At 42.6% G+C, this 25,626-nt stretch overlaps 1 protein-coding gene across 1 annotated transcript in view; it reads left to right on the top strand.

Annotated features, from left to right (window-relative positions):
- Positions 1-25,626, top strand: part of tenm3 (teneurin transmembrane protein 3) — a gene marked incomplete at its 5' end in the record, with an annotated part of 247,755 nt that overhangs the window by 191,932 nt on the left and 30,197 nt on the right. The window contains 10 exons of the mRNA XM_079160005.1: positions 221-364; positions 11,833-11,904; positions 13,385-13,562; positions 19,332-19,456; positions 19,601-19,708; positions 21,249-21,403; positions 22,638-22,739; positions 22,869-23,042; positions 23,196-23,255; positions 23,680-23,842. Of these exons, the coding sequence (XP_079016131.1) occupies positions 221-364; positions 11,833-11,904; positions 13,385-13,562; positions 19,332-19,456; positions 19,601-19,708; positions 21,249-21,403; positions 22,638-22,739; positions 22,869-23,042; positions 23,196-23,255; positions 23,680-23,842 (1,281 nt within the window). The remainder of the gene's footprint in view (positions 1-220; positions 365-11,832; positions 11,905-13,384; positions 13,563-19,331; positions 19,457-19,600; positions 19,709-21,248; positions 21,404-22,637; positions 22,740-22,868; positions 23,043-23,195; positions 23,256-23,679; positions 23,843-25,626) is intronic.

Here is a 25,626-nt window from a genome sequence, read left to right as displayed (position 1 = left end):
TGTGTGATTGCGCGTGTGCGTGTTGTGTGTGTTGGACCAGAGAATGAAGGCCCTCAGTGAACCAGCAGCAGGAGTCAGTGGATGTTACAAATGGAGGTTAAGTCTGTGTTTCGCTTCGTGTTCAAACCTGAGTCACAGCAGCTTTCCCATTTGGTTTGAACAGGAGCACAGTCAAAGGACAGAGGGGAGTAACTGGCCTTGCCCCTTGTGTGTTTATTAGTGTCGGTGGGGTTTGAATACGAGTCCTGCCTGGACCTCATCCTCTGGGAAAAGAGAACGGCCATTTTGCAAGGCTACGAGCTGGATGCATCCAACATGGGAGGATGGACGCTGGACAAACATCACATCCTGGACGTACAAAACGGTAGGTGCCATAACATGACAGAACCACAGTCTGCACTATTGTACTGCAGCTTACATAGTAATGCTTACATTGTAATGCTTACATAGGCCGCGTTTATCAATACTTTTCAAGGAACTAAAACGTTCTTTCAGCCAATTGTCGTCTGTGTGGCAGTCTAAATACCTTGAGATTGAGGTGGGCTGCTGGTGGTCGCAGTAGTGAACATACTACTGCGACCACCAGTAGTATGTACAGTAGTACAACCTGCATGATTGTTGTCATGCAGGTTGTCCTGTATTTCTGTGTGACCGACCGTTACATCTAAAAAAAAGAAACCTTGGTTTTATCTCCCAAGCCTCCCATGTCTCTGTGATGACATTTGCTGCTGCATAGTATTTACTGCTGCATGTTGGATGTAATGAATGAAATGCAGAGTAGCTTCTGTCTCCACAGTAGATCTGTTGAATGTTTGATTGCTATTTATTTCAGCTTTAGAACAAAAAGCCATGAAACAATCAGAAAATAACTTTTATATTCTCTAATTCACAGCACTGTCACTCTGTCTCTTTGTACCGCTCTGCGATCTCTCTCTCTTTCTCTAGTCTCTGTTTAAATTAATCAGAAAGTGACAGTAAAGCTTTACTATAATGATATATATCGTTCTAAAATGGTCCTAAATCGATACCAGTTTACTTATTATATGAATGAAGTGGTACACGAGTTGAATCAGTGGCGCTGTGTGTGTTTCATGAATGAAAGGTCATCCCTGCAAACCTCACCCTGAAGTTTCCTGTACTTTCAGAAAGCACTTCCCCCCCGACCAGGTTAAGAGTTTTCTTTTCTACATAAATGTGAAGCTCAAAATACAAAACATAGCCTCCCTTCTTATCTCTCCCTCTCTCTCCACATTAGCTACATGTGGAAGAAAGGGAAAACGCTAATAGCAGTTTAAAAGTATGTTAATCTCAGCACTTGTCCAAATGATTGTTGTCATGCAGGCTTTGGTCCATGGAGCGGAGGAAAAGAGTTTAGTGATGTGTGTGTGTGTGTTCCTCATTGGCGTCTTGGATTTGTTCCAGCTGCCCAGTGGTATTTTGCCAGCCTTTCATCTCTCTCTCTCTTTCTCTCCCACACACTCACACAATTTGGCTTCCTCATCTCATACAGTCAGTTCAGACCAGTCCCTCCTCCTCGTCTCCTCCTCGGTTAACTCTTCTCTCTTTGCCTGCTTGTTTTTGTGTATTGTCATCTTATATGCCTTTATTATTATTTTCATTTCCTTTATTATTATTATTATTATATTTAGATAATGCAATGAAACCTCAGGGTTGAGATATGTTGACTGAATAGTATAAAGTATATTCCAGCTGGAAGGTACATCAGATTATATTGTTTGAGTGGGAAAACAAGATTTCTGGATTCTTGACACTAACATGACACCAACATGCAGTAATGTAAGACTTAATGCTGATGTTAATGTCCAACTAATAACTATAACTAATGACTTTTCCTTTGTCACTCAATCTTTTCACTAATTAGTATGACTAGTTAAAAAAGCAATAATATGAAACACTTCATTTCAGTGTTGATATTATTAACAAGAACAAGAATAAAAAACTACATTTATATCCTTTATCTTAAAATGCAAAATTAAGAATTTTCATGTCACAATCATTAAAAAGCAAAAGCAGCATGTGTTTACATTCAGCATACCTTCAGTAGCTAGTGTAGCATAGTGCTAACGCTAGTTAATGATGTGCTTGCGTACTCTGCTAATGTTAGCTCAGAGTTTTTATGTAGAAACCTAACATTTTAGAAATGTTTATCTCCTTCCAATCCAGGTAACAAGTATCACTATTACACAATGTTTAACCAGGACTAGCTCCAAATCCACTAAACCAGTCTGAACGTGAATAAAACCTGAAATAATTGCTTGAGTCTATGGAGCAGAGCCCGGTAGCTCTCGGACCCTGGTCAGTGCTGGCCCAATGCTAGGCTATGATTGGCCAGGCTGAGATTTGAGGGGCTGGATTTAACAAAGGGTCAATTGAGAGGCGTGTCTGAGTTGTAACTGATGAGTTGTCTGTATTTCCAGGAGCAAAATACTAAGACTTTTCAGCCAGTAATATCTATTTAAGCAAATCTCAATACACTTTCAAATCTGAGTACAGAATTTGAGTTTTTCTTTACACATTTACAAACACGCGGCTTCTAAATACAGACTTGTACACATTCACAAACGCATTTAGAGATTCTTTTACACATTTACAAATGTAGTCATGCACACACAGATTGAGGTAGTTGGACAACTCTCCACACACATTTCCAAATAGCTATGCTACAACAAAGGCCCCATACCAGGTCTCCTTCACTAATTTCCACATGAGTATGAAGCATACAGCACAGTGTGAACGTTCCTTTTTTTTAATTCTCTGATTCTTAATGTGTGCTATAATCAGCTGGTTTGTGAAGGATACATCACTGTCACTCCTGTGCGGTTTACAGAATGACCTACAGGCATATTGATTGCCTTTATCTGAAGAGAGACTGAAGAGAGATTCATTTCCTTCAGATAGCTCACCTTTCAATAACTGTTCCATGTAAGATAGATACATATTTAGAAAAAATCATTTTGCCGCTTTAAAGGCACTTTGACTTTACAAACCGCCCCACCTCCTCTTCCTCCTCCCTTCCTTGCTGTCCTCTATCTGTCACCTCATCCATCACATTGCCATTCATCCCTCTCTCCCTGCAGTCCTCTTGGGCTTTCAACACCTTGTCACCCAATTCAGTGCGTGTGTGTCTGCGTGAGTGTGTGTGCATTTAAAATGCTGGTGTGATTTGTGATTTCCTGTCTATATGTGTGCTGGTCTCTGTGGGTGTGATGTTTTTTCTTGAAGGGACAACACTGCAACGCACAATGTGTGTTTGTCCTTTTTTGACGAAAAGACACCACATGGACTAGAATAATCTTGTCTTTGTGTGTTTGGGAGAGGGGGGGAGCATCAAACACTCCTGCTGTGCTTTCTTTGTAGTTTGTCTTGTAGCTCCACTAATGATGTGCATGGGATGATGAGTTAGATTTGGAAATATCATCCCTGTTCAGTGAGTGTTGACGTCGGGCAGCGATTTCATTGTTTCTGTGTTTTCATGTTTTGACAGGAAAGATCAGCTACTTTCTTATGAACTGAATTTATTCTGTCCAAATTGTAGCTTTAACTTCATATTAATCTTCAGATGAAGATGGCAGTGAGGCTGCTTTTTAAAATATTTGTATTGATTTGCTTTTGTTTACTGAACTATTCATTTAGTCCATTCAAGGACCAACAACAACTGGTAAGAGCTGGTCTTGGACCGTTGAGAACATAAGCGGCCCGCTGCTACTCCGTCAAGCAGTCCGAGCTACCATGGAGCCCACAGCCCCACACTATCACTAACTGCACTCCCTGAAGAAATATGGTCTAAAAATGAAAAAGGGTTTTCAGAGAGAAGCAGACAGAAGGGTCTACAATATAGGATATGTTCAGGATGTCAAACCCTGTTTTCAGCGTTGAAAACAGGTTAAAAAGATAAAGATAGAAGTTGAATCTTACAGATCACATTATAGAAGTGAACCACCACATCACCTGGCAACAAATACTGAAGACAGAGAAATTAAGAAACCGCATTGTTACTGTAAAGGTGGGTAGGGATTTATTCACTGTTACAATCTTTAAAAAAAGCAGCAGCGAAGGGTCAATTGCACAAAGTAAACCAAAATGCAGATGACCTGCGCGGTGCCAAAAAGAACATACAGAATATGGTAAATAATGTTTAAAAAATGACGTTTATAGGATTTTGAGATAAACTGGAGGAGAAGAGGTTTATGCACACAATAGATCATTGCAAGTGAAAGTGAAACAGTGGACGGTATTAAGTATCATAGAGGCATTCCACAACACTAATTCCTCTCTGTCTTTCCTATGAGGAATAGAAGTCTGTGGCTGTATCCAAAATCACTCACTACTCAATGAGTAGTGAGTATGTAGTGAGTTCACCATTTTGTAATGCAGTCCAAATACACAGTAAGAATTATAAAACCCCATATAGTGGACTCAAAGCATCCCACAATGCATCTTGACAAGAAGTACACAATGATGATCACTAACACAGGCACCATACACCATCATGCTCTGCGCAACGGACAAGAGGAGTGAGAGACAAATCCATGAGTTATGGCAGGAAAATAATATATTTTATGTGAGCATAGTATCACAACACAAACACAAATTATTTTCTATTTATTTATTGCTTTGAGAAAATACACCCCCACATTGACAACGGCAGAGTGAGCATATGCATTACTCCTTCCGTTCATTTTCACAATAAAAGCCCTGGACATACGCTGCTTCCCTATTACCAGGGGGAACTAAAATCACTCGGAGCACTTTGCTCTGAGTGGGGAAACTACACATAATGGCTCACAAGGTATTTATCACAAAAATGATCTGGCACGTTTTTGTGCAACAGGAATGACTTCATTAACAGCACAGAGAAAATTACCCGAGTAGCCTAATTGATGAAAATGTTTTTTCATTTAGCTGATCAGCTCACTATATAGTCCTCTCTCTCTCTCTCTCTTAATATATATATATACGTATGTATAGAAACGTGAGTCCTCTACATTGAACTCCCTGGATGGGTAGTAAGCAGTTGTGAATGAGTGAGTGATTTCGGATAAAACCAATATTATGTCAGTAAATCTGTGGTTTCATCTATGCAGTAATCCTGTATGTTGCTAATCCATCATTTCTACAAATGTCATGTTAAATGAAATCTATAATCACTTTGAGCTTTTAAACACCAATCAGCTTCCCATGGAGGGTGCAATGAAGCCCTATAGGGCAGGAGTGACGAGTCCGAACATTGTTTCTTTTGATTCAGACAAACGGTATCAACAGTAGCATCTCCTGTATAGTTGGATATTTTTTTATACAATACTTCACAATTTGCGATTTTCACTTTGTTCATCTTCATATAGCTGCATCAAATCAAAGGGAGTGCTGATTCTTATTGAACAACATAAGCTAATAAATTGGCCGTTAGAGAAAAGAACGGAGGAAAAGAGGCACACTGGATTGGTGTGCAGGAGCTTGTCCGCACACAAACACATACACACACACACACACACACACACACAGATGGACAAACAGACACACACACCTGGTGTTGTGTGATCTGTAAGCACTGAGTAGTGAGCACTGCTGAACAACTCTGATAAGACTCGATGAAAGAGAGAGAGCGAGTGTGTGTGTGTGTGTTTATGTGTAGAGGGGCTGCTTCCTTTCCTTGTGCATGCTTTGTGAGGGTGTATTCTGTGTGTACTTGTGAGTTTGTGGAGCCCATGTTCGTCTATGTGTTCATACACCAGTGTGTGTGCAGAGGGAGTGTGAGTGTGTAAGCTGCCCCGTGAAGCGCTGCACTCCATTATTCAGACACTAAGCAGCTCAGCCACAGTCGGGGTGCTTTACGCTTTGCTCCAGAGAACAGGAGAAAGTGTTGCTTTTTATCACGACACAAGAAAATCTAAATGACTGAACTTTAAAACAACTTTCCATTTTTGTGGGGGGTTTCTGACCATTGTCTTGACGCAAATCCCAAATGTAAGTGTTAAGTGAGTTGATTTTAGGACAGTAAACTTACAAACAAAATGGCCTTAACAAGTAAAAAACAATTGTGAATGATGAAACTAAATAATGTAAGTACAATAACATCTAAAAATCAGCAATATATCTCCAGTTTATTGACTAAAATAAGTACAACAAAAATCTCATTTGATTGAGAAAAGAAAATGCATTTGGTATTGTTCAGTATCAGGAAAAGTTTGATGTTTTCATTTGTATTTTTGTATTTTGTATTGATCGTTAATGTTACCAACGATAGATTAAGGAAAGTGCTTCAAATTTGCAATCCTAATCAGAAGCAAAATCATAAATAGAAAAGGAGCAGATGTACTATTGTACAACAATGTGAACAGTATGCAGACAATAACATTGTAAGTAGTTGCCATATACAGTGAATGAATAAACAGTGGAAGGGACATTGTATCAACATGATTCATAAAAAAGTCCTCTATGAACAAAAGTCGTCCTGAGCCTTTCAGCGGAGCATCTTGGCAATAGGAGCTGGTTGCTTCTGCTTCTTAAAAGGTTCTGTGCAAAGGATGGTCGTCCCGGGACAGAACACTCCTGAGCTTCCTTCTGCTTCTCTGCTCTGTGATGGTCTCCAGAATACACTTTAGTTATGAACTGAACATTCCCTCACCTTCAACAGAAATTCAGAGATTTCCATCAAATATAATTTGTTTCCAAATATGTGATAAACGAAACTGCAGTAAATATAATAAGAATATTGACAAAATATTCAGAACAGACTTTTCTTACAAATTCATTTCAGATGCCCTTGTTGACAGCAGAGATGAAGATCAAATCCATTTACTGGTACTGAATGAAGAGAAAACGGTTTTCAGACCTCAAAGATCTTCATTTGTCCTTGTCCAGTAGGGACCATCTTTTTGGCTGAAGGCTGTTCTTCATACTGACTGACAACCTACAGTCATTATTCACCTTGCTTCATGCATTATACACTCTGTGTGCATGTGTGTCAGTTAGTATTTGACTGCCTTCAACCCTTGTTTATTCTATGTGTGTGTTGTCTGGTGTATGACTGAAGACTTATTTATCAATATTTGTGAATTAGATCCATTGTCAAGCAGTAAAGCCCTGTAGTTATTATCATAAGGATGTATGTGCACGAGTGCTTCTGTGTGTTCGTTAACAGCCAGCTGTGTCGGGCTCGGGCACTGCTGACCACACCTGAAGCTCTTGCAGCACAGTTGTGTCTAGTCTGCTGTTATCAGCAGCTGCTCAGACGTTTCACCTTGTTGAATCAGCAGCAGGAGCATTCAGTGATGGAGAGCAGTCAGAATAACCAATCTATGATTTCACCATTCTGGTGCACTCCACACCTTCTTTCTTTCAGTGAACAAGCAGAACCCTGTGCTGTAAAAAACCCATATTCTCAATTCCACCTCCAAGTTTTGTGTTGGATTATTTGGATTATGAACCCCGTGTGTTCAAGTGAAACTTCTACCAAAGTTATGAGCCAAATCTTTGTGACCTTGTTGGCGTTAGATTGTTGAGCTCAGATCAGTGTGCCAGCCCTTAGTGGGTTTTTGAGATCAAGGTCAAATGTGCTCATTTACACACTCACACACACACATCTAGAAAGCTGTGTGAGAAATCCTCACGGCCCTCTTTTAACACAGCAGGACAATTCGATTTGCCTCTCTCTTTCTACGGAGCTTGATTCACCCTCTCTCTCTGTCTCTCTCTCTCTCTCTCTTTCCGTTTCCAGTGAGTGTGAGTGTGGAGGTGAGACTGCGGAAGAGCGAGTGGCGCTAGTTTTGAATGGTTGCTGATCTTCGGGTCTTTAACGGTGTGTTTTCTTCCTCTGTTGAGGCGGATGATCAGGTGAGTCTCTTTTAACGGTTTTACTGCTCTGTGTGGTCAGTGATCTCTTCCGGTCTCCTGTCAGCGAGCGGTACTTTCCCTGCTGCCAAAGAAAGGAGACCTGGCACTCCTCAGGAACTGGAGGCCGGTGGCCCTCCTCTGTACGGACTATAAGGTGTTGTCCAGAGCCTTATCAAACAGACTCAAAGACAACCTGGACTTAGTGGTACATTCAGACCAAACATACTGTATACCTGGCAGGAAAATTATGGACAATATTTTCCTCATGTGAGACATTTTGGACTTTTGGCAGGAACGATAATGTAAACTTTGGTGTTGTGTCTTTGGACCAAGAGAAAGCTTTTGACAGGGTGGATCACTCATATCTGTTTTCTGCACTTAGGGCTTTTGGTTTTGGTGATGGTTTTGTGGCTTGGGTTGGGTTACTGTACAATGGGGCTCAATGTATGGTGAAGACGGGGGCAGGGCTGAGTCGGCCAATCCCTGTACAGCGAGGGATAAGACAAGGTTGTCCTATTTCAGGTCAACTATATAGCTTAGCCATTGAGCCCTTGCTGTGCAGATTGAGAGGTCGACTCGGCGGTCTCTCACTGCCGGGGTCCTCCAGTCTTGGTCGTCCTCCCATTGTATCTGCATATGCAGATGATGTGTGTGTCTTTGTTACCAGTCAGAAGGACGTTAAATGTTTGCAGGATACTTTATTGGTTTATGAAAAGGCATCATCTGCACGGGTGAACTGGGCCAAGAGCGAAGCTTTGTTGGTGGGACAGTGGAGGGACCGGGCAGTACCCAGTCTGCCGGGTGGGCTTGAGTGGGGCAAAGAGGGACTGAGAGTCCTGGGAGTCTTTTTGGGCACCGAGGGCTTTCAAGCAAAAAACTGGGAGGGAGTGAAGGATAAAGTGTGTGCTCGCTTTTCTAAATGGAAATGGCTACTACCCCAGTTGTCATATAGGGGAAGAGTTCTGGCTGCCAATAACTTAGTTGCCTCGACTCTGTGGCACAGACTCATCGCTCTGACGCCACCGAGAGGCTTGATTGAGGACATCCAGAGATCCATCGTCAACTTTTTCTGGTCGGGCAAGCACTGGGTCCGGGCAGCAGCTCTGTACCTGCCTGTCGAGGAAGGGGGGCAAGGACTGATTGACATCCAGGGGGGGTCTTATGCTCCGTGGGGGAGGAAGGAGAGCTGATCGTTCATGTATGAGACGTTGGTATGTTTCTGTGGTTGGATGAGATGTTTTGTTTAGTTATTCAGTCTATGAATTAATGACGAAACAGTGATCTGCTCTGGATCAATAAAAGGATTTTAAAAATCAAAAAATCTCTATCATTCTCTCTCTCTCTCTATCAATATCTCTATCTTTATCTCTCTCTCTCTCTCATTCTCTCTCTCTCTCTATCATTATCTCCATCTTTATCTCTCTCTCTCTCTCTCATTCTCTCTCTCTCTCTCTCATTCTCTCTCTCTCTCTATCATTATCTCTATCTTTATCTCTCTCTCTCTCTCTCATTCTCTTTCGCTCTCTTGCATTCTCTCTCTCTTGCTCTATCATTCTCTCTCTCTCTCGCTCTCTCTCTCTCTCTCATTCTCTCTCTCTCTCTATCATTATCTCTATCTTTATCTCTCTCTCTCTCTCATTCTCTTTCGCTCTCTCGCATTCTCTCTCTCTCGCTCTATCATTCTCTCTCTCGCTCTCTCTCTCTCTCTATCATTCTCTCTCTCTTTCTCTCTCTCTCTCTATCATTATCTCTATCTTTATCTCTCTCTCTCTCATTCTCTTTCGCTCTCTCGCATTCTCTCTCCTTCTCTCTCTGATTCTCTCTCTCTCTCTCCCTCTTTCTCTCTCTCTCTCTCTTTGGCCCCCCTCAGACGCACACATACATATGCACACTTTTTTTCCAGTCAGGCAAATAGTTGGTTGCCTGTGAGTAGACCACAGCACAGCATGAGAGGAACCCTGCCGGCTTGGCCTCTGTTGATCAATCAACATCTACCAATTGAGGGAGGGATGAAAGCGGGAGAGGAGGATAGAGGGAAAGAGAAGGAGAAGCACGTAGAGGAAGCCTGACAGGAAGGGAACCGACTGATATAGGATTGAAGCGCCGATAGCGATGTGTCCTGCTGGGTTTGAAGGACTTGTAAATTGTAGGGTATATGCATCCATATAAAGAGTTGAATGTAGAGCTGGTGGATGGACGGATGGAGCGTAATGTGGGCTGGTTTTCCAAGATGGCAGCAGAGCTTTAATAATTCAGCTCACCACAGGAGGTTCCTCTTTGATGTCTCACTTTGAAGAACGAATGCATCCCTCTCTTTTCCTCTGTTCATCCTCTTACAACTCATTCACATAAACCTCCTCGCAAGTCAGCTAACACACCCCTCTCTCTTCTTCTTTTAGATAGCACGCCGACATCCCGGGAACAAAAGAGGCGTGAGGTTTAGCACAATAGTGTTGGTGTCTAGTGTGACGAATGACGTACGCATCGGGCAGCGACTTTCATCCTAAACAATAATGGCAGGTGAACTGTGTGTTGAGGTCGTCTGCCCTGAGGCTAAGGAGCTCCTAGATTTCCTAGGTTAGCTGCTAACTGCTGCTAGAGTTTCTTTTCTTTATGTCTCGGTGGTTAGGGCGCACAAACAACACGTCGTCAAAACGTCACACCCGTCCGGCCATGCTGGCTGTCCCTCTCACGCAGAAGTCGGCTCTGTAGAGGCCTGTGCGGCCGGCTCAGTGGTGGAACAACTCTGTCCCACTGTCTGCCTCCGTACCTCTCTTACAGAACAACAGATATTAGAGTCTAGATTGGCCTAAAGACAACACGTTCCAAGTAGTATCATTCAGGTGGTTTCATCCTGCAGACATTTAATCTCTGATAACACATTTTGTTTCTGCATCACCTGCTATTTAAATTCATCAGTGTAGGAACAAAGTGGTTGTGATCTGAATAAAAAAGGCAATATGTTGTTTGTGTTGCGTTATATCTTAAGAAATGTTTGTCATTGACATGTTGCCTTTTTCAGTCTGATACATGTTTTAGGAGTCCAGTGTGCTGCCATACTGATTTTCATCTAAATACAGTACCATGGGCATTAAACTACAGCGGATTTCCATGATTTGGTTTTCTTAGCTTAAAAGTGAAACACACACACACACACACACGCAGACACACACACACACACACACACACACACACACAGACACACAGCAGCAGCAGCATCCCTTTAATCTTACATGCTGTATGATCCCTGGGACCCCCGTGGGGAAAGAGAGAGAAAGTGTCATGTGTTTCAACACAAGCTTATCAACAAATCTGTGTGCTTGCTGTCTGTAGTCTGGGCTTTTTTGGGACCAGGGTTCATAAAACATAATAGGAAGGAGAGACGCATATACATGCACACACACAATCATACTTTACACTTTCCTCCTCATCGGCACTGTTCGCGAATTCCTCCATATCAAATTTTTTGTTTTAGCTGACACTCTTCCAGAATTTTGAAGATTTGGGTTGGGTTAGGGAAAAGCGGTGCTGTTTTTAGTTCATGTGTGTAGTGAAAATAAGTTTATTCCATAATGTTTTATGAAATGAGCACAAATCCTGATCCACAAATTGCACTTTTTTTCCTTTTAGTTACACTGAGTCAAGTAAAACTTGACCTGTCATGAACATGAACTCAGTATAGACATGCTTTAGGTTAAGCCACATCCACCAACCTCATAACAACACCCTCGCTTTCAAATACGCAATATAGTCCAATGAACAAGCGAATATAATAATCACTGAGAACCCCAATGACAGGCCGGATCAGAGTTTTAATTAATAAAAGGACGATATCTGTGCCATATTTCAGCTGTGTTAATAAAATCTCAACTCCAATGTACCTGAACTCTCAATCACAAAACAGACGTTAATGCAAAGTAGAATTGGTCTGCCTTTCTGTGCTCTCTATAATTCATCTTGATGTCTTCTCTCCACCAGGTATACTGTACAAAGGCAATGGTGAGAACATATTCATATCCCAGCAGCCCCCGGTCATCAGCAGCATCATGGGTAAATACAGATTCAAGTATAATTGACTTGATTGAACCTGCATGTTTGTGATCAGAGTTGATTATAATATAGTATTATATTACCTGTCAGTGATTTTGCTCTAATGGTTTAAGTGTGAGAGCCACAGGTCCCAGAAAAAATACCTTCTGAGTGCTAGTTGCTCTCTAGCTCTCTAGCTCTGGGAAATCTTTGTTAAAAGAAAAACTAAATTGAGGGGTGAATTCACAGAGAATGGATTGCAGCCTCTGATAGCTGCATCATCACTTGCAACTGCTATCTGACAGCGCAAACACATCCATAAAGGTTTGCAGCTGAGTACAATTATCCATGTGGCAAAGTATAAATGCACTTGAAGCCAATGCGTAGGTTGTGAGGGGTGAGAGTCAGCCAGTGAGAGTCAGCCAGAGCCAGAGGTCTTGCCAGGAGGATCTGGCCAGAGTGCCTCTTCCATCCAAAGCTCCTGAAGGAAATCAAGAGACAGGAAGGGAAGCATGTAAGGAGGGAGAGGGAAGAAATGATCTGTTTATTCTTTTATATAGTAACCGTACTTTTCTTCAAATTGACATGTAGGGCAGCTTTGTTCATTTATTTTTCATGACACAACTGTCATTGCATTCTGTCATTGTATCCCTAAATAAATGAGTTTGAGCAGACACCTCTTATAAATGCCCTTCAGTTACCAGCAACTATCTGAGGATGCTAATTATTTCACACAGTAACTGCAAGTGACTATTAGCGCTGATCTTTGTGAATTGCAATGAGGCTCATTTGCATAAATATAGGCCAATGTTTTGCCAAATGTCTACATATTACCTCATTTAAATACATGCAAATAGCACAGGAGCACCGGCACACTGTTTGCTTGGCAGCACAGTTATGACTGCATCTCACCCTTTGCGGGCGCTTTGAGAATTACACGGTTTCTTATTTTTGCTGGTTTAGAGGCTGCAGTTTATGTATTGGATTCAATCAAATACATACACTATCAATGTGTGCACAGACTGTACAGCTGCCAGTCAGTAGCACAGAAAACACACAGATGGCTAACGTAAGCTACAGGCCGGAGCCACAAGTGAAGATTATAAGATAGCAGTGTTGTTTTGAAAGGCTTTCATAGTTTCAGAAGTTTGGTCAAGTTAATAGTTAGAAATTGGCTTTGTTGTTTATAGAACTGATGACTTTAAATTTAGATTGTATGGACTCAGTAGTATAGGTTTGTTGGGTTGGAGCATGTTGCTAGATCTTTTAAGGTTTTTCCTTATTTGGTTCAGTTCCTAGTTCAGGCATTTGCAACTCACATATCCAGTGTAGTTCCTCCTTGTAGTTTCTCTGTGTACTCACCAAGACTGCAATCTCAGTCTGTATAGCGATGCTATACCCTGGGTCTCTAAGATGGTGGACAGTGCATCAGTCTGTTTTGTGGAAAGAGCAGAAACCAAATGTTTCAGTCGGTAACAATTGATTCAACGTCCTGTCCCAGGAAATGGACGTCGCCGCAGCATCTCCTGCCCCAGCTGTAACGGACAGGCAGAGGGCAATAAGCTGCTAGCGCCCCTGGCTCTGGCCTGCGGAGCAGATGGCAGCATCTTCGTTGGAGACTTCAACTACATCAGGAGGATCTTCCCCTCAGGGAATGTTACCAGTGTCATGGAGCTGAGGTAAGAGGGGAGGGAGGATGGCCGCTGGTGCCAGATCGGGGATCTAAACCTAATCCAGAGAATACATCCCTGAGTGTCACAAAGATAAAGGTCTCACTCAGAGGACTCAGGATCCATTTAACAGTAAAACTCTGCCATCGGATTCTCAGGGTCTTTGCAAATGCATGATAGTTGGTGGATTTGAGTAAAAGAAAATATGACCTACAGTTTACACATGTGTGAAAAATGAGCTGATTGACTTGTGAGTCCTTGGTTTTAAATGTAAACCTTGCATCTGAATCCATCTCTCTGCCTCCGCTTTCCTTCCGGCACTCAACTGTTCAACTCCACATCATTGGTCTCGGATGACTTTGAACAGTACTTGAACACATAAAGGAAGAGAGGGATAGATGCGTGGCCAGATTGGACACTTTGCCACTGATTAACATTCAAGTACTTACTCTTTAGCCAAAGTGCTAAAAGAGAAAAGATCAGTGTTTTAGTGCTCGGAATCTGGAAATGTGCTTCTGGCACACTGTTGAGTGCTCATTTCTCTAACTCCTATTCTAACAACTGAAATCTTTTCCTATTGACTTCTGAAGCATGATTTAAATTCTAAATCTGATTGCAACTTTTTCTCTTGGTTTCCAGTATGTTTTTTCTTCCAGTGATTTTAGTCATATTACCTTTTAGAAAACAATTTCTCTACTAACTCGTGTTTCCTCTTTTTTCCTTCCTTTGCTTGCGCTGTATTAAAGAAACAAAGATTTCAGACATAGGTAAGAGTGACTAATCTTTTTCAACCTTTAAACTTCTTTTCATTCCACCATCCATTTCTGCTGCTTACGCACCAGACTCTAGTCTGCACATTTCTTTCATTCTTCTTATCTCCTTTTAAAATAAAAACAATCACTGTTGCTCATTCCTGGCAGCTTTCAGACCTGATTACGCTGACGTCCTTAGCCCAAGGTGCATCAAGGAGACAGTGAGCTGGATCAAGCTGTTAGCAGGCTAATTTAGCATTTGTAATTTCTTCCTGAAGTCCATTAATGCTTTATAGCTGCAGAATGAATCATGTAGAGTAGCTGTCAAAATGGGTCAGACAAACAGATGATGTTTGACCAGACAGACATACAGTCTTCACAGCAGCTAATAAATTAGCTTAGCTTAGTTTTGGCCATCATTTCTGTCATGATCACATTTTACTCACCAAAGCAACTGGTAACATCTGGAAATATTGAATAATCCATTCAGCTATTAATCTAAGGGGCAGAGAGAGGAGAGTAGCCCTGATGTTTACATCACATGAAACCCCCTCATTAGTTTTGTCTTTGTCTCCCTCAGTCTCATCCTCTTTCCCTCTCTAATGTGGACAAGTGTTCACACAAAATCGAGCCTATTCTTCCGTTGTCAGCTCAGATGATGTCATCACTTTAACAGCAGCCCCTAGCAAGGAGAGACGTCGGGGGGGGGGGGGGGGGGGGGGGGTCCTGCTGTCCTTTTCAAATTCATTCAAGGTCGTGAAAGTTTTCATACAGGCAAAGCAAAAACAACAGCTAGTTTCAGACATTCTTTACACACTTTTCACATAAACAAGGTGAATAATATGTCATATAAATAATCAAGGACATTGTGGTGTGTAGCAGTTATGTTAAATCTTGCACTTGTATATTCTGCGGCACCTCCTTCTGGAAGGAAAATAGATAAAAGGAATTAATAAATGTAATTAATTAATTAGTCTCAATATCGCAGTAGTAAGTTCTAAGTTCATTGATCTTTAGTTCCCGCTTTGAAAGAATATGACAGACAATAACTTATAATATGTGTTTTATTTAAAATAAAATCAAATGAAAGAATAGATGGATCAACAAATGAACAGTGATACCAATGAATAAATGAACTTAGTTTCAAATTGCAAATGGGAATGATTTGGGATAGTGAAGGAAGGATGTGATTTCCTATAAGATACCGACTCTACTCTAACCTATAATCAGCTTTATTGGCCATGCGTACGCATACAAGGAATTTGACTCCGGTTGTTTGTTGTTCTACACAGAATTTACAAATAAACAGGAAAAAATATAAATAAAAAAAAACAAGTACAACAACACTGACACTGGGGAGGTGTGAGTGTTGGGGGGCTCCTCCTGAAGTCCACTGTCATCTCCACAGTTTTGAGCATGTTTAGCTCCAGGTTGTTCTGACCACACCAGAGGACCAGCTGTTCAACCTCCCGTCTGTACGCAGACTCGTCACCGTTGTGTCGTCTGCGAACTTCAGGAGTTTAACAGACGGGTCCTCTGAGGTGCAGTCGTTAGTGTAGAGGGAGAAGAGCGGTGGGGAGAGCACACTGCAGGGGGGGTCTATAAATGTAAATATGAATAATGTAAATGTAATATTAAGAATTCTGAGCGCTATCCGACACCAACTCCTAATCATATTAGAAGGTGTGAGTTTCCTACTTTGTGCAGCGTATTTCCAAAAGACCTTGCAGTGGGTGATGATTCCTGTTAGAAAACGATGGTTGCCGGTTGAAGGAGTCAGGAAATGGTAGTCCTCAGCTGGCCTCAGATTCCCACCAAACGGGTCTAGCAAATGTCTTTGAAGTTGATACATTGCTGTTGCAAAGTGGTTACGGGAAGCAGTTCACGATATCTCCATGCGCTCCCAATCTTGATGGTACATGATTCTTTGTCCTTTGATGAGTCGGGGATCAGATAATGCTCTGAATACTTGTGTAACTAAGATTACTCATCTAGATGGACTTAAAATAATCTTGTTCGGTCAGACAACACTACTCAAAGTTAATTTAACTTCTATAGTAGTCTAGAGCGCTAAATCCGCTGACATCTAAAAAGTCTAAACACAATGAGTTCCTCAAAAGGTCCTAGTACCTGGGGGAACTATGGGTCCCAGTAAGGGACTTACGCTGCATTTTAAAATCCAATCCATTTAAATGGGGGCAAATCCAGATTTTTCTCCTTTAAGTCTTCTGGCTTGACCAACAAAGAACCCACTGGCCCAATACTGCTAAAGATCTTGAAACCTGGTGGAGAATTCCCACTCAAGCTCTTGAATTTCTCCTCTGATGTCCTCAGAGTTGACAGGCTTGGGTGATGACATGTCCCACTGGTGTTTGAAGAAGCCAAAGGCTCCAGTTTGAATAAAATGCTTTCCATGCATCAAACAGAGCTGGCCCGGTTTTCGCCTCTGTCTTTGATCCAATCAATGCACTCTGCAAATTCCTCCTAACAACTAAGCCACCCAACGGGCAGTGGAGAGGCAACTCTTTATAAGCACTGTCATGTCCTTCAGGAGCGATTTTAACTGGCGGTGATTGAGTGAGGAGCAACGAGAAGATTAACAATTTGAACAACTGTGACCATTAGAGAGGGAAATCTGACTTTGACACTTGAATGTTCCTGGTGACTAACAGTGAAGCTTCATGACAGGGTGACCGATCACATTTTCAGTTATTGTCACAAGCCCTGGCGGCCCTCATATTTTCTTGATGCCGACTCCTGTGCAGTCAAAATGCTCTGTAAAATCCCCTGTTAATGTAAAAGTAAAGAAGGTATTTTGAGTCTTCAAACTTATACCTTCAGGCTATAACCCCTGCTAGACTGCAGTATTGGTTTATGTATGAGTGGAAAATAGGACATTCACCTGTAGCCAAATTAAAGAGTTAGACAGGGATATACCAACGGTTAAGATATACACTTACTTCATACAATTATGTTTCCAACATGTGCCATAATCCTACAGGTTGGTAGAGAACCATAAGCCAACTAAACAGCCAGTCTTCTAAAGAGGTGTGAGCTTTGATGTAAGCATAAATAGTGAACGACTTCTGTGACCTGGTTAGAGAGAGGGTGATCCATCTTTTCCTAACTTCTGTCTGTTATATGTTTTATTCTGAATGCAGCTTTCTCTTAACATTATATTGCAAACTTAACTTTCTCATTGTGTGAGCGAGCTACGTAACATCTATTTGTAAATTCCATTATGGAGGATTGCAAAATGGGAAATATTTGAACTTTGGAAGGCAACCGTTATCGTTGCCAGTATTCTCTGCCGGCCTCAACTTATCTTACCGTACTGCTGTCATCCACAGACAAGATATCCGGTTTGCATGTGACTGCGGCATTGAACAAGGGGAACTGCTGTTTGTTTCCCTTTTTGTTAAAGTATGACCACGATTGCTCCCTCACCATAACAAAGTACACATTTTAACCCAAAGCATGTTCTTTGCCTAAATCTAACTGAGTAGTCTTTGTGCCTAAATCTAACCAAACCTTAAGCGTAGCGTTGTCACACCATGAAACTGATTTCTATGTGTCGTTCCAGAGTGCATGGAAAGACAACTTACTCTGGCTTACCCCCCCCCCCCCCCTTTCCCCTTTTCTGAAAATGAAGCTGAACCCAGTTAGTTTTCTACTATATCTCCTCATACACATAAAGAGCAGCACCATACCTGGGGCTTCTTTGCCACTGGCAAGGTGCAATGATTGGTCTCATTTTTGTTCTACTCATCCGAATGCAGTTTCAATTCAAAATCGACTTTAATTAAAACACAATTGTGTCATGTCATTGAGTTTTTTTTACCTATTGCCCTTCCTTCATGTTTACTTATTCACGCCATCTTGACTCTGAGTTCTGTTTCATTGGTTGCCCTCCTCTCTTATTTGAGTTCTTGTCTCTTCTCTCGCCTTTAGTTCCTTCTTTTGTCTCCTTCTTTTCCTCATTCTTACTTTATTTCCTACACATTATTTTCCATTACTACTCTCTCAGAAGTGTATTCCCTCATGTTCAGGCTTCCTCTTGTCCTGTCCTCTATCCTTTCCTCATTCCAGCATCGCCTCATCCACCACTCCTTATTCCTTGTCCCTATGCTTGTCTGTTTGGTACCAGGGTTTTGTCTGTGATACTGCCTATCCTCCATCTTGAAATGTTTTTATTCTAAGTGGGGTTTTTCTGCTTAAATAAAGGATAAATGAAAACAAAAGGGCACACAGCACGTACAGTAAAGCACAGACAGTCCTGTCTATTTTTAGCTGTCTTAATTAACAGCCTGTGATCATCTGCTGATTATCGCCAACCGCTGAGACTCATGGCTAGAGGCGAGTGCATATGTATACATCCACGCTCAAGTGTGTTGAGGTCTGATGCTTGACACTTGCTGTGTGTGTGTGTGTGTGTTTGTGTGCGTGTGCATGCATGTGTGATGGATTTTACATGACAGTGTGGCAGGCATCATTAAGAATGTGTCATAGTCAAGTCAAGGCCCATCTCTACCACATAGGTCTATTCAGACTGACCAAACTACTGTCGACACACACACACACACACACACACCCTTCAAGCACCTGGTATTCCACTGGAAGTAAATTAACACCAGTTTCTTGTCTTTCAGTTCATCAACCCTCCTTTTATTAATTACTTCTTCATTATTTTCAGCTCCAGAAAGTCTCTTTTATTTCCATCATAATGATGCTGGAACCAAAGTAAACCTGCTCTGCTGATGGTGATTTCATTGTGAGCTTGTTTCCAGTCAGACTTTGGATCATGTGTCAGCAGGGCGATCTGAAGGAAACAATCCATCAAGGACACATGGGGGATTTTAGTGTCCATGTTCAAAACTGGGTGTATTTCTTGAATTGTTTAAGTGTTCAATCCCTGGTGTCAGAGATACTGAAGTTGTTAAAGATATAGCACGACTAAACCAATTCTTTCTTGTCCCCATCCTGTTTGTTACCCACCTCCCCTTTCATCTATCACCACCCTCCATAGCAACAACCCTGCTCACCGCTACTATTTAGCCACCGACCCAGTAACGGGGCAGCTGTATGTGTCTGACACCAACTCTCGACGGATCTACCGACCCAAGATGCTCAGCGGCGCCCGTGACCTCATCAGTAAGCATTCACTTAATTTCCCCAGTAAAACACCATGTTGACAGAAATTAAAGTAATCCGTTTTTTTCAATTGTTTGTGTGTGTGTGTGTGTGTGTGTGTGTGTGTGTGTGTGTGTGTGTGTGTGTGTGTGTGTGTGTGTTCAGGTAATGGAGAAGTAGTGGCTGGTACAGGGGAACAATGCCCTCCATTTGATGAAGCACGATGTGGAGATGGAAGAAAAGCTACAGAGGCACAACTACTGGGACCAAAAGGTACACACAAAACACAAGAGATGTTGGTGGTTCTTTTTCAAGCCTACCTCATAACTATTGTTGCTGAGGAAGATTCTCAAGACCTAGTTCAGAAACAAGGGCACAAAAGTTTGACCTGTACACTCATACTTAATTCAAATCATGGCCTGGAGTGGGAAGTTTGTCCCATCACACATATTTGGTTTGACATTTAGAAAAGGGAACATAGGAATTCCATCAGCTTTCTTATCCTTAGAAAATCATCCTAGTTGCGCTAGAATTTTGTAGAGCTGTACTGAAACGTTCAAAGTCCCCGGGGCGAGAAGAAGGAACTCCCCTTTAACGGGTAGAAACCTTGGGCAGAACTGGGCTCTGGGTGGGCAGCCATCTGCCTCGACCTGTTAGGTTGAAAGAGAGAGAGAGAGAGAGAGAGAGAGAGAGAGAGAGAGAGAGAGAGAGAGAGAGCTTTAACAATAATAGCACAACAGGTATTAATAAAGAACGAAAAATGATAGCTTCTATCTTTATCTTTTCAACCTGTTTTCACTGCTGAATCAGTTTGACATCCTGGATAGATCCTTCAAACACATATTGTAGACCCTTCTGTCTTCTTCTCTCGGAAACTGCTTCCCAAAAATAGATAATAATTAAGCAGTTAGTGACAGTGTGGGCTCCATGGTAACGTAGCTCTAACAGCTTGGGTGGGGCTTAGCGAAGGACCAATTGCTCCGTCCACCAAACAGTCCCAACTCCACACATCCATTCACATAAACTCTTCCATCTCCTACTTAATTGGCAACATGGGAATACCGCTACCACAGTGATGATATAGGTCCTTCACAACTGGGTCTGTGTTTATTGCACCTCAAAGCTCAACGGCATCAATGTCCCTGACAATAAATGTGGCTGAATAAAGATGTTATGCAAATTGGAGGCTCCCCTGCATTTGCAAGTGTCACTAATGGTTGGCATAACATCATTGCTTTAAGTCTGGATGGGAACATATTCTAAATGAGTCATTATCACTGAATGAAAACACACTGACTGATTGGTTATGCAAGCATGAACCTTGTGTGTTGTAGCCATGATGACGTGCTTATTTTACACTTTTTAGGCTGTTACTGTACGTTCACATTTAATCGATAGGCCTCCTGACCTACATACACATACAGTACTGCATTTAACTCCACTCCTGAAACCTAGAGATGGAATTGAATAGAAATCTAGGTAATTTTCATTTGTTTTGTTAAACGTCTTGTGCCTTTACATTGATTCTGATACTGATACTCATTAATACTAATTCTAAAAGGCTTGTTACATACAGTTCATAGGCCCCTTTGTGCTTCCATCTCACTCAAAGCAGTTTGCAAATGTTCAAACAACAGGCTATCCTTCTGAATAGTTTTTGTCCTGATCTTTTTTGCGTAGCTCGTTTACTGATTGTTTTCCGGACTCCCCCACAGGAGAAATACCTCACTTTCATTTTCAGAAAGTTGATGTATTGATAATCAACTGGACAACTATATACTGAAGTTTGTGTTTGTGTTTGTGTTCCCTACAGGCGTCGCAGTTGATAGAAACGGTTTGATTTACTTTGTGGATGGGACTATGATCAGGAAAGTGGATCGTAATGGAATCATCTCCACAGTGCTGGGCAGCAATGACCTGACCTCTGCACGACCTTTGACCTGTGACACCAGCATGCACATAAGACAGGTAACATTCAAGGAGTACCTAAGTTTGCTCTGGGCACCCATCAGACTCTGATTGCTTTCCTGTATATATATATAAAACAATATCACACTTGCATTGGATTTAAATGTTTCCAGTAAACGTAAATTAGTTGCAGGTCTCTACGATTGAGATTCAATCCAGTTGATAGGAACGATTAAGATCTAGTTACTGACTTTTCCTTAATTCATCTTAGAAACTCATCAGACTGGCAAAAATAAGAAGAGACAGAGAGTAAGATAGAAGAAGGGAAAAAAAATATTTTTATTTTTACAGCTTGTTTTTAGTGAGAATGTACAATCTTTCATACATGGTATGGACTTCAGAATGGAAAGAACACCACCTACGTACACAGACACACACACACACACACACACACACAGGGCAAGTGTCAAGTATTAGACCTTAAGGAAAAGATTAAACAAGGCCTAAGGTGTGTGTGTGTGTGTGTGTGTGTTAGAGAGAGAGAGATAGAGGGAGAGTGTGTGTGTTGTGGTCTTTGTTTTGTGGGCACAGGATCATGGTTTGGGGGCATTTCTTGCAGAGTTGCACTTATCTGAACTCTGACCGTGTTTTCTCCACTGCAGACTTTAGCTCAGTTTGACTTCTGGCAGTTATCTAGTTGACCTCTTGAGTTCACTTGTGGAACTGACAGCCCACACATGTTCAACTACAGCTTTCTGTAGATTCATGTAGTTCTTTTTCAAGTTCAGCATACAGTCACTTTAATGTTTGTGAATGCAGCATTTGAACAAAGGGGACATTTAGTAGACAATATATAAACTGGCTGATATTAAAAACACCCCATGTTGTGGGTATAGACATAGTTTATCGAAGACATTTAATGTAAACAACACATCCAGATTTATTTCTTTAGATTTGAAGTACTTTAAAATAACTCCTTATGTCATGTAAACCTGATCCGGAGGGTGTATTTACTGTCACAGATGCCCCCTCAGTCCTCTGTAGTTTTAACAAGTCCAGTTGAACTGTCCCTGTTTTCTCTTTACTGAGGCAGCAGACCTAGAGATCATGAAGGTTTTGATTTTATTTACATCATTTTTAAACCATCTGTCATTATCAAACCATGAAATACTCCCTATATCAGTATTAGAATCAACAGGATCAGATAGCAAAATACAGTATAGTTTAATGGAAGTATATTGTCAGGGTAGCATGTGAAACTCTCTCTGTCTTCTCCCCTCATCATAACATCCAGGTTCGGTTAGAATGGCCCACAGATCTAGCCATCAATCCCATGGATAACTCCATCTACGTCCTGGACAACAACGTTGTGTTGCAGATCACTGAAAATAGACAGGTACCCACATAAACCACAGTCCATGTTTTACAAATGTCCTGTTACATGTGCCTTTTTTCATGAAATATTAGTTTCGTAAATCAACTTTTGCTAGCAGCTAGAAACAACTTTGCAAATGTATGTGTTCAGGTTCGTATCGTGGCAGGTCGTCCCATGCACTGCCAGGTACCTGGCATAGAATATACTATGGGGAAGAGAGCGGTCCAGACCATGCTAGAGGGAGCTACAGCCATCGCTTTGTCCTACAGCGGTGTCCTCTACATCGCAGAGACAGACGAAAAGAAAATCCACCGGATCCGACAGGTAATCTTCAGCAAATACAGTATACGGTACATTCATGTGCAGTAAGTTCCTGATTAACAGATGAACAATTTTTGCATCAAGGAAGCACAACTTTGAATCTTCTTTTGAACCCTTCTGTTGCAAAATGTCTATTTGTGACTTTCACCCCACCAGGTGTCGACTGATGGAGAAATGACCCCTCTAGCTGGAGAGCCATCTGACTGTGACTGCAAGGTCTGTACCACATCCCCCTTACATACAGATGAGCTGACATTGAAAAGCATTCTCCATGTCCTTCTTTTATTTCTTCATTTTATATCTTAATCTTGATTGGTTCATGATAGTACAGTCCAGGTCAGCAAACCCACAATAAATGTGTAGCAGTCAAATAATTATATGAATACAATTTAATATAGAATATATGTACTTTAATTGTAAAACAATAGCACAGTCACTGCAGCTAGTATCTAGTCAACATTAATATATTAGTAATATAACACAATAAAGAACATTTGATTCATGAGAGTTTTTCACCAGTTGAATTCTTGATGGTGCCCACTTCTCCATTATATAAGCCAAGTTGAATTGCTCATGTAATGTCATTGTCTGTCACCCTACCCACCCCTCACCCCACTCCCGACCTCCCTCTGTCTTGCAGAACGATGCCAACTGTGACTGCTATCAAACAGGAGAGGGCTATGCTAAAGACGCAAGGCTTAATAGTCCTTCGTCTTTGGTGGTGTCTCCGGATGGGACGCTGTACATGGCTGATCTGGGAAACATCCGGATTCGAGCTATACGATGCAACCAGCCACCTACTGGTATGTTTATACTGTTAGTGTTGTTACAATACCAAAATGATGGCTTTGAAGCGATACCTGCCTCAAGTATCTCGATGCTGATATGAAACGATACCACGGCAAAAACCTAAAGACAACAACAGAACGTGTAACTTAAAATTATCATTTTTTTCATATATCAAAAAACCAAGCATCCATCCATCCATCCATCCATCCATCCATCCATCCATTTTCCTCCGCTTATCCGGGGTCGTGTCGCGGTGGCAGCAGGCCAAGCAGGCTGACCCAGACTTCCCTCTCGCCCGCAACATTTTCCAGCTCATACTGGGGGATCCCGAGGCGTTCCCAGGCCAGCTGGGAGATATAATCCCTCCAGCGTGTTCTGAGTCTTCCCCGGGGTCTCCTCCCAGTTGGACGTGCCCGGAAAACCTCCAATGGGAGGCGTCCAGGTGGCATCCTAATCAGATGCCCGAACCACCTCAGCTGACTCCTTTCGATGCGAAGGAGTAGCGGCTCGACTCCAAGTTCCCTCCTGATGTCCGAGCTCCTTACCCTATCTCTAAGGCTGAGCCCGGCCACCCTACGGAGGAAACTCATTTCGGCCGCTTGTACCCTTGTCCTTTCGGTCACGACCCAGAGTTCGTGACCATAGGTGAGGGTAGGAACGTAGACCGACCAGTAAATTGAGAGCTTTGCCTTCCGGCTCAGCTCTCTCTTCACCAAGACGGTCCGGTGCAGCGCCTGCTTTACTGCTGCAGCCGCACCGATCCGCCTGTCGATCTCCCGCTCCATCTTACCCTCACTCGTGAACAAGACCCCGAGATACTTAAACTCCTTCACTTGAGGTAGGCACTCCGTCCCCACCTGGAGGGAGCAATCCACCGGTTTCCGGCAGAGCACCATGGCCTCGGATTTGGAGGTGCTAACTCTCATCCCCGCCGCTTCACACTCGGCTGCAAACCGCCCCAATGAATGCTGGAGGTCAAGATCCGAGGAGGCCAACAGGACCACATCGTCTGCATATAGCAGAGAGGTGATCCCGAGACCCCCGAACCTGACATTCTCCACCGCCCGGCTGCGCCTAGAAATCCTGTCCATGAAAGTCACGAACAGGACCGGTGACAAAGGGCAGCCCTGGCGGAGGCCAACACCCACCGGGAACGTGTCTGACTTATTGCCGAGAATGCGGACACAGCTCCTACTGCAGTCGTACAGAGACCGGATAGCCCGTTGTAACGGGTCCGGCACCCCATACTCCCGCAGCACCCCCCACAAGAATCCCAGAGGGACCCGGTCGAAAGCCTTTTCCAAGTCCACAAAACACATGTAGACTGGTTGGGCAAACTCCCAGAACCCCTCCAGTAGTCTTGCGAGGGTGAAGAGCTGGTCCACTATTCCACGGCCGGGACGGAATCCGCACTGCTCCTCTTGAATCCGAGGTTCAACAAATGGTCGGAGCCTCCTTTCCAGCACCCTGGCATAAGCTTTCCCCGGGAGGCTGAGTAGTGTGATACCCCGATAATTCGAGCACACTCTCCGGTCCCCCTTTTTGAAAATGGGAACCACCACCCCGGTCTGCCAGTCCATGGGCACTGATCCCGACCCCCATGCGACACTGAAGAGGCATGTCAGCCAAGACAGCCCAACAGTGTCCAGCGCCTTCAGCATCTCAGGGCGGATCTCATCCACCCCCGGCGCCTTGCCACCAAGGAGCTTTTTGACTACCTTAGCGACCTCTGCCAGGGATATGGGTGAGCCCCCCAGGTCTTCAGGCGCTGCCTCCTCTGCAGAGGACATGTTGGTCG

Source organism: Pholis gunnellus (genome assembly GCF_910591455.1).
Source record: "Pholis gunnellus genome assembly, chromosome: 5".
Classification (NCBI taxonomy): Eukaryota; Metazoa; Chordata; class Actinopteri; order Perciformes; family Pholidae; genus Pholis; species Pholis gunnellus.
Note: the sequence above shows the minus strand (reverse complement) of the source record. Positions and strands in the feature narration are given on the sequence as shown.